General features: G+C 38.9%; 2 protein-coding genes across 2 annotated transcripts; both read right to left on the bottom strand.

Annotated features, from left to right (window-relative positions):
* Positions 1-235: 235 nt before the first annotated feature.
* Positions 236-6,069, bottom strand: LOC114356301 (uncharacterized). Its single transcript, XM_028309388.1, has 13 exons — positions 5,949-6,069; positions 5,808-5,866; positions 5,663-5,722; positions 4,884-4,952; positions 4,384-4,437; positions 4,097-4,258; positions 2,644-2,763; positions 2,496-2,561; positions 2,366-2,413; positions 2,243-2,286; positions 2,099-2,166; positions 721-789; positions 236-343 (listed from the first exon to the last, which is right to left on the bottom strand). Exons 3-10 carry the CDS (start codon positions 5,717-5,719, stop codon positions 2,245-2,247), a joined length of 618 nt encoding a protein of 205 aa, XP_028165189.1. The 5' UTR covers positions 5,720-5,722; positions 5,808-5,866; positions 5,949-6,069; the 3' UTR covers positions 236-343; positions 721-789; positions 2,099-2,166; positions 2,243-2,244.
* A 116-nt stretch (positions 6,070-6,185) lies between these two features.
* Positions 6,186-9,112, bottom strand: LOC114356300 (uncharacterized). The gene is made up of 9 exons (XM_028309387.1): positions 9,002-9,112; positions 8,770-8,838; positions 8,571-8,636; positions 8,416-8,484; positions 7,668-7,763; positions 7,292-7,415; positions 7,140-7,210; positions 7,007-7,054; positions 6,186-6,266 (listed from the first exon to the last, which is right to left on the bottom strand). The coding sequence occupies exons 1-9, from the start codon at positions 9,008-9,010 to the stop codon at positions 6,186-6,188; spliced, it is 633 nt and encodes a 210-aa protein (XP_028165188.1). The 5' UTR covers positions 9,011-9,112.
* Positions 9,113-9,333: the final 221 nt, after the last annotated feature.

Genomic DNA, 9,333 nt, shown 5'->3' with positions numbered 1-9,333 from the left:
CGCGTGGCTGCAGACCGCACTCGCTAGATTTCAAAAGAGGATCAGAAGAAACCACCCTGTCCACTCGTACGTGGAAGAAAAGCCTCCTCCCACCGGTAAGTAGTTGTTTATTGGTGGTGGGCGAGCGAACCGCGATTCGTAAATTTGTTGGCAGGGCTCCTTTCAGGGGTTCTGACCCAGAGTGCCGCAATCGGCCTGTTCCGGCAGGGCCATTGACTGCACATATGCTATGTGCGTCTGACTTTAGAACTGATAATATTTCAGAGCTACTTACTTGGGTGGGTTACCCAACTTGACTCCAACACTCGTGGGGTCAGGAATCCCCTCCTCATATCGGCCAAATCTGAAATAAAAAAGTACGCTGGTTAAATTTTAATTAGGCATAATAAATAAATAAATAAATATCCTTGGATATTTAACACTGCGCTTCTAGTCCCAAACTAAGCAAAGCTTGTACTATGGGTACTAGAGAACGGATATAAACATACTTAAATACTTTTTTTTTGTAAATACATACTTACTATACATAGAAACACCCAGTCCAATACAAACAAAATATATGTTCATGCACACAAATGTTTGTACTGTGCGGGAATCGAACCCGCAACCTCCGGAATAGTAGTCCGTTTCGAACCACTACACCAAACGGCCGACAAATGCATGTATGCTATGTGCGTCTGACTTTAGAACTGAATAATATTTCAGAGTTACAAGACTTACTTGGGTGGGTCACCCAACTTGACTCGTAGACTCGTGGGGTCTGGAATCCCCTCCTCATGTCGGCCAAATCTGAAATAAAAAAAGTATAAGGATCGTTTTTCAAATTCAAATTCAAATTCAAATATTTATTTGCACAATTTTGGGTAAACATAGTGGTCTTAAAACTAGTATAAGTAGATCGCCAAAATTTGCTGTATAATTAGTCAGCGTACAAATATTTAAATAATTTCTACAAGAATAAATTACAAATATTATGTCATTTACTAAATGAAAATAATTAAATATGTCAGAAATATAAAAAATAGCTGACCCGGCGAACTTTGTTCCGCCTTAATGACAATAAATAAGCAGACTTTTTTTTTTATTTCGAACGGGATAAAAAGTAGAGATGAAACGGATATCCGGTAACTATCCGGTAGGCCGGATATCCGGCCTAAATTTACTATCCGGCCGGATACCGGATAGTAACTCACTATCCGGCCGGATACCGGATATTAAAAAACTACGACAAATTCCTATTAATAAAATGAAATACATTAATCTTTGAGGTAAAATATACAATATGTAACAAAAACACCGTCCGATCCGAAAGGGTCATAAAGTAGCTTTAACAACATTACCAAAACAAGTATCAAAATTACGTAATTAATAAAAACAATTTTTTTATCGATTTTTAAAGTCAATAAGTTTAGCAATGATTTACCCTACAACGGGGAAATTTTCAAAAAGCGTTAACACTGTCGGCGCGCGGCTTTTTTTAAGACGCTGGGGGTCATGACCTTATGACGTCGCTACGCGTGCCGGCGCATTTCTACCCCTCCCGCGTACCCTCTACACTGCAGTTCGGATTGCCATGTAAGCTATTTTATTTTTGTAAATTTTGTATTTATTTTTCATGGGGTATTTTTTTTATAATATTTTATGAAAATTATTACACAAATGGAATCTTAACTCGATACCTATTAACACCTTAATGGATCGGACGGTGTTTCCGTTACATATTGTATAGATAAAACAATGTCAAAACAATCAAAATAAATTAAATCAAACAATAAAATAATGCCATTAAAAGAATAATTAAAAATAAGTAATAAATGTCATTTTCGATTGAAATATTCATTCATAGTACCTATAAAACGTATTTTCTAATAACCATGCATGCAATCTGGTTTTATATAAAGGCCCTGCAAGTGTCCTAATTTCTTCGGGTAAAGCATTATATACTTTCACCGCCATTGAAAATGCATTCTTATTACTTAACGTTAGTCTACAGATATTACAGACAGACTACAGATATTATTTCATCACAGATATTACTGATATAACACAATATTCCCACTTATTTATAACCACAATATTCACGTTGATGAAGTCTTACCGGTTCAGGCAAATGTCACGTCAATAGCTCACTTATGACTAGTTGGTCAAGCTCCGCCAACTCCTCACCTGGAAACAAAAGAAAATATTGTAAGGAAACTTGAAACACAAAATGACTGAGTATGTGGTGTTCAAGAACACTTACAGCTAGAAGAGTGAAGAAGTAGGCGGAGAAGAGCTGGAAGTCACCTGCGAAAAAATATATTATTAAATAAAATTCATTTTGACTAACTCACTTTGATGAACATCAAAAGGGCGGTCTACTCACAGGTGCCTGCGCCGATGGAGCCGCTGGCCTCCATTGACTCCACATAACCTAAAACAGAAATTACATTCTTTAAAAAAAGTTCTTTCGTAACTAATTACACGAACGAAGCTGGGTTTTGTCAGCAACTTACTTTCAAAGCCGAGTGGCGCATCCATATGCTGTCGTCATGGATGCTTGCCTCTTCACCGAGGGGCGCCTGGAAAGATCAATAGCAGATTAAATACATTGAAATCAAAACGAAACAATCCAGCGCTGTGGAAGCTGAATCCGACACTCACGATGGAATAAATAGGAGGGTTGCTGACTGGCTCGGGCTGGTAGCGCTGTTCTAGGAACCGCAGCTGCCTCTCCTCCCGGTCCAAGGTCTCCCAATATGCGGCTAATATGGGCTCACAGTACTGAAATAAATTACATCGAAATAAATAAACGTTATTCTGGTTGAAGGGTTTGATAAGAAATACCAGGCCTCGTCGTTCAACTCCGCGAGTTTGCATCGAAAAAAAAACCCGTGCGACTTGTGAGCGCGTTTGATGTAAAAATGTATGTAAATTTTAGTTTTTGATAGTTTCCCGCTAGCGGCGCTGTACACTCCGTCATATATTTAATGTGTTAGCGCGTTTCAAAAAAACTCACACTCAGACTCAACCCTCAGCTCCTAAGATATTGATGCACGCACGTGTATTCTTTACCCATTTGCATTGTAAAGACAATAAACTACATAAGTAAACACGGTGGTATAATTAACATTCGTTCGTTTCAGCCAAATGACGTCCACTGCTGGACAAAGGCCTCCCCCAAGGTTTTCCACAATGAACGGTCCTGCGCTGCCCGCATCCAGGCTCTTCCCGCGACCTTCACCAGATCGTCGGTCCACCTAGTAGGAGGCCTGCCCACGCTGCGTTTTCCAGCCCGTGGTCGCCACTCGAGAACTTTCCTGCCCCAACGGCCATCGTCTCTACGAGCTATGTGCCCCGCCCACTGCCACTTGATTTTAGCAATTCTGCGAGCTATGTCGGTTACTTTGGTTCTCCTACGGATCTCCTCATCTCCTCTAATTAACATTGTGCAGTAGGTATTGTAACTGCCTTAATAATAAAAAAAAACACAAAATATAATTCATGCATAATTTCGTCCGCCATTTTCTGCAGTTAGGCATATCACGTCACACATCATTTTACCGAAGTCAGCCCTATGGCATCAGAGAAGTACCGATCGCTAACGTTTGTCAACAAAATGGTGCTTGACTTTTGGGACAAGCTAAGTACACCATATTGTTAACGACATTGAGCATACATTTTTTAATATGTTCGCGAAGAAAACCTTCTGTACGTAGTGTAGGTACACATTAATCAGAGTAATAAATTAACACCATGAATGAACAGAGCGTATTGAGTAGCGTCCTGCGTTCCCACATCATTGCCCAATACAATTAACAATAGAAAACAATAGTTATACTGTTCCTTGTATGTGTCGGCGGCTGAGCCCGCCAGTTTTATTTTAGTCGCAATTACACCTTTAAAGAAATCACATATTTTACTGTTCCAACCTTCTGACGTACGTTTTGTGGACTTAACTTATAAAGTGGACATTACTTATAAAGTGGACAACAACAATAATATACCTGAACACAACGTATATTAATATAATTACGTACATCGGGTTTAAATTAACGTACACGTAGTACTTATTATTATTCTATGGAAATACTTAGTCACATTGAACGATACTCACCTCGTCGCATGGGCCAGGCGGGCACTGCAAGTCGCCGGCGGGTTGCGGCGCGCACTGTAAACCACCGGCGGGTTGAGGCGCGCACTGTAAGCCACCGGCGGGTTGCGGCGCGCACTGTAAGCCACCGGCGGGTTGAGGCGCGCAGGGCGCCGGCTCGACGACCTGACGGAAACGACAGGAATTGTAAGAAAACGACAAAGTACTCGTATGCTACTTGGTCTAACGTTTCGTTAAAAAATGACTGTCTGAAAAATAATATTATTAAATTTAAAGTAACAAAAGCTTACGTTGTTTTGGGGCGGGGTAGGTCCCTCCCGACTCCCCTCTGGCGAAACTTGCACCTACAATCAAATATTAAGATATTTAAATAAATAACGAGGTTGATTGACAATATTTATTTATTTCATGGAAAACAAATAGCACATACCTAATATGCAACAACTAGTAGATGGGGCAGTTTAGATCAAGTACCTTAACAAGCCTTAGACAGTTTTCACAAAAGCACATTAATACAATACATAATAAATAATATAGCATGCAGTAAAACACTATGATAATTGAGAAAGAATTAAGTAATAGTGTTAAGTATGAGAGGCGAGAGAGGACACGAATGAAACCATAGACGGCTGTCAACGCACTGGCGTTTATTCACTGTAAAGCGCGGGCGCAGCCGCGCAACTAACCTACGTATACATGTATGCTCCATATATGACAAATAGTATTACTACATAATATTAGTTTAGTAGTAGTAAAGTTAGTATTTAAGCTGAATGTTTTGAAAACTCACGTTTAAGCCCAAAGAGATGCCTGAGTCACCACTCGGCAGCTCCACGGGCACCGGCGCCAGCGCCTCCACCTGGCGGACACACAGCGCACGTCAGTTATTAACATCAAAGTCACTTGTCGCTTCGGCAACAAATTGGATATGTTCAGTAAAATCTTAGATTAATAAAACCTAGATAGATAGTCAGTGCACGAAAGGGAGCGTTAGGGAGCCGGCACGGCTCACCCGTAAACGTCACATGAACTGTCAAAGTGAAAAATTGGTAAACACGTCCGACGAACTTTAATTAATTAAAACGGTTTGTGCTGTGAAAGGGTGTCTAAAATACATCAGAAAAACGAAAGAAAGTGACCAGTGTTACATTTCATAAGTAAGTACTACAATTCGACGCGTATTTTGCTTGAATTTGGCTTTCAAAAATTAAATACGGGAATGATACCAGTAACAAGAAAATTTATTTCCCAATTGTTCGCCGTACAAATACACTTCCTTTTTTATGAAATCGAGACTTTTAAGTCGATTTATCTTATTGTTATTAGGTAGGTACTTTGAATTTAATAAATAAGTAAATACATGATGCGTTTTGATTTTGTTAATTATATAAATAATTAAAAACGTATTAAAAATTTCCCTACTTTCGGGAAAATCGCCTTCACACTCCCCAACAAAATTGACACTAATGACATAAGATTTTTGCCTCACTCTTGACGAAGCGTTTGTATGAAGACTATCCATCTAGGTTTTATTAATCTAAGGGTAAAATAATATTAAAAGAAACTCACATCGATAACCGAGGAAGAGTCCTCGGAGTCCGAAGCCGTTGACTCTTGGATTTCCATGAGCTGTAGGTATAAAGATAAAAATAAAGTCATTCCATTTTAACGTAAAAAATAATGCACTGAAGGTTTAAAAAGTAAAGACACTCACGTCGTCTGGGGCTCCTTCTACTGCCTCCTGTGACGATACCTCGTTCTTCAGGTGACTCCCTAGAATCAATTATAAAATTGATAAGTGACCAGTAAATAGTTTGGAACAGAAAAATAATGATTAATTGAATAAAATACTTACACCTGTATCGAAGAGTTTCGTTATGAATGGGCTTCCCATCAAGCGGCTTCCTGCAGGTAACGGCTTCGTGGACAACCTTTTTGGTTTTCGTTTGGAAAAAGAAAAAAAATATATAATGAGACCTACTTATGATACAAATACAGGATGGCCAGAAAAGTGACGTACTGCAACTTTTCTTTTATGCCTCGTGTTGAGAGGTATCTGAGAGAGGTATCTGAATCACCCCCATGTAAGGTTCTACGATTTCTCAGTTTTCGAATTACGTTTTTCTAACCCAGGTACAAAAACTACCCAATGGTACAAGTTCTCTTGCGATGTCTATAAAAAGATTGTAAATATGCTAAATTACAAAAAAATCTGGGGTAATTAATTTGTGGGTAGTTAATTTTACAATATTGTGACCGGATTAGTTGCAACAAAAGAAAAATATAAGGTTTATTGGAATTACTGCGAAATGTCTATGGACTGTACATCTAGCATAATATAAACTGCCTCATAACTTTTATGGAAGTTACTAAAAATTGATCTAAAGTTGAGAATTTATGTTAAGTCAGCTATCATTTAAATTTTCTACTTACAAAATCTAAACTGGCAATTTCTTAGTTTCTTAAGAAGCTTTAGAGAATGCTCTAGACTCTAAGCTAAGCCTTCACATTGATAATAAAAAAGTACTCTATTTTTCGCTGAAATCAGCCACCAATAACAGTGAGGTGGAAAATTAAAAAAAAAGAAAATTGATTTTTATCATTTTTAAGATTAATTTGTTAATTGAATCAATATTTAATTAAAGAAAATAATTTGTTAATTGAAAAAATATCAATATTAAAGTGTTTCACATTGCTTTGAGAAATTATGTTAATTGAGTTATCATTTAAATTATCAACTTAAAAATTAAAAATCTAAACGGGCAATTTCTTAGTTCCTAAATATCTTAATGCCAAGTATAAATAAGACATCAAAGGTACTTACTTTATTTTCTGGCACTCTACACTTCTACAGGTATTTAGGTAATAATATGATACCTACTATAATTTAAAGGAAATAAGATAGGTACTTACTGCAGCTCCTTTTGCAGGCGCCTCCGTCGAGACCGTTACCTCTTGGACCTGTAGCAAACATAATGTGTTAGAAAAATATTAAAATACAGTTTCCCTGTAAGAATTTCAGAATTGTAGGAAAGAGAGAACTCACGTTCGAAAGGGATTCCTCCTCGATTGGCAAGACCCCCTCCTTCACGTCCAACTCCGCTTTCAGGAGATTCACTAGAATCAATAAAATCAATAAGTCAGATGTACGTTATTTTGGAACCATAAAATTATTAATAAGATGAATAAGTTACTTACACTTAGCCCGAAGCCTGGCGTTTTGGGAACGAAGTAGACCTAATACTCGTTCCCGTTTCTCCTGAAGCTTCTTGGAGTTGTTGATGAAGGCGACGGCCTCGTCGAAAAGCCGTTTGGTTTTCGTCTGGAAAAAGAACGAAATGTAATGGGAGCTACTCATGACACAAACATATAGATGACCCACGCTGAACTGTCCCGCCAAACTCAATGACAGGGGGGCGCTACCATCGTTCACCTATATGGTTTCCAACATGGCAAAAATCGGAACCAGCGATTCGGTGTTGACGGTGGCGCCCCGCTGTCAATGTCATCGATAGGACAGTTCAGTATTTTGGAACTATAATGAAGTGGCGCGTGTCCAATGAGCTGTGCTTACCGTGGAGCCGAGCGCCTTGGCGAGCCCCCCGCGCAGCTGCCGCAGCTCCTCGCGACGCTCCCGCTCCAACTCCCGGTGGCGCTCCAGCCTTTGTTGCTGAGATGAACATAAAATTATGTTAAGTATTTTACTCGCTACTTAACACTAGAGTACACGCGCGGCCTACTATGGTAGACCAGGGCAACATTTTACGCTGTAACTTTTTAAAAACTTGCCCCAGAGAGCTGGCATTCCAGGAAAGCCTTCTTTACTAAATTTGTTAATAAGCCAGTAAAGCTTGGGTCGCTAGCGTCTGCGCACTTTTCTAAAATCGGCCGTCAAAACTGCGGGTCTACTCAAAAGCCCCAAATCACTAGACAAAAAAAATAATGGAAGACTTGCAACAAATGGATGTACCAGGCAGTAGAAAGTCTGGAAGACTATGACAGATAAAAAAGAAATTGTATTTTTCAGTATTTTTTTTTGTTAACATGGACTTCAGAGTGCAATTTTGGACTAAAAATTTACAATTTTAAATCTGTTTCATGTTTGATCCCAGATACTTAGTTATAAAAACATTTTGATCATAAAATAACTCTAATAAACACTTTTACTTTACTATTTACATAGTAATTTTATTCATAAATTGCTTACAAACTGATTTACAGTGATTTAAATTGGCTTACCATAGTAGGCCGAGCGTGTATTGGTGTAAAAAAGGGGGCGCGTGTAGGTACTGTAGTGTTAACATAATATAATTTTTTCTTACTTCATTGAGAGGAACCCGGTTGTGTCCCCGAGGTCTTCCCCGAACCTTCTCGACCGGAAGACCGTTGGCCTAAAAATGAAATTATTTATTAGTATGTAATTGCTGATTGAGATTTTATTTATTATTTGATTATGTTTTGTATGAATGTGTCTTACTCTAGGGCGTGGGACCTGCTGGTTCCTATCCAGCACCGCCTCCTCGTCACTAGACAGGATTTGGTCCTAAAACAAAAATCATTATTATAATACCACTTTTCTAAGTTCAAAATAATTTAGGAGCATAACACCCGAAATGATAAGCCATCAAAAATCTTGGTTTGAGACCCGTGTTTCCCTATGAAAATTATGATCTTACCTGGCGCTGCTGGGCGCGGTTGTCCCTCGCGAGCCGGGCGGAGCGCCTGCGTCCAAAATCGTTTCCATTCTGGAACAGAAATAAGGCAGTTATTAAACTGTAACACTACACATGAAACCTTATTTCGCCTATAAATTATCACTGTCACAGAAACACTTTCACTTATTTCGCCTGTCTAATTTATAAGAGGAACTATGCGTTTAACCAAATTTAACACAACCGAGATTATTACCATTTCCATGGTTAGTAGGTAAAAGTTTCAATTTCTACTCAAGTAACTCTCGAAGCCAAGTGCTTCCAGTGGACAGCAAAGTGCAACTGAATGCAGTTCTGTGGTGCAAGCGGGTTTTATACCTGCGTCCGCGCAGAGCCGGCACCCCCGTGGCCGCCCAAATCTATTGTTGATTGTTGGGCGGGTTTCAGGCTTCGCAAGGCAGTGGAGTAGCAAAATGGTATTAATTTTTTTGTGTATAATTTATTCTTGTGGTATTTATTATCCCAGACTTTGGGAGGGAAATATGTTTTTCTCCAGTATTACCTACGTTTTGACTCTATGAACAAAAT

This window comes from Ostrinia furnacalis, unplaced genomic scaffold (genome assembly GCF_004193835.3).
Source record: "Ostrinia furnacalis isolate ACB-3 unplaced genomic scaffold, ASM419383v2 OfSCF2747, whole genome shotgun sequence".
In the NCBI taxonomy this organism is placed as follows: domain Eukaryota; kingdom Metazoa; phylum Arthropoda; class Insecta; order Lepidoptera; family Crambidae; genus Ostrinia; species Ostrinia furnacalis.
This window is presented reverse-complemented; position numbering and strand designations above follow the sequence as displayed.

What these genes read in the sequence shown, in the direction of transcription:
- LOC114356301 (XM_028309388.1), bottom strand. Translation starts at nt 5,719, where the DNA reads ATGGAAATCCAAGAGTCAACGGCTTCGGACTCCGAGGACTCTTCCTCG. An exon ending in GCATCTCTTTGGGCTTAAAC is followed by an intron (nt 4,438 to 4,883) that starts GTGAGTTTTCAA and finishes ATTTGATTGTAG; the next exon opens with GTGCAAGTTTCGCCAGAGGG. An exon ending in ACCCTCCTATTTATTCCATC is followed by an intron (nt 2,562 to 2,643) that starts GTGAGTGTCGGA and finishes TGATCTTTCCAG; the next exon opens with GCGCCCCTCGGTGAAGAGGC.
- LOC114356300 (XM_028309387.1), bottom strand. An exon ending in AGCAGGTCCCACGCCCTAGA is followed by an intron (nt 8,485 to 8,570) that starts GTAAGACACATT and finishes TTTCATTTTTAG; the next exon opens with GCCAACGGTCTTCCGGTCGA. An exon ending in AGGAGGAATCCCTTTCGAAC is followed by an intron (nt 7,055 to 7,139) that starts GTGAGTTCTCTC and finishes TGTTTGCTACAG; the next exon opens with GTCCAAGAGGTAACGGTCTC.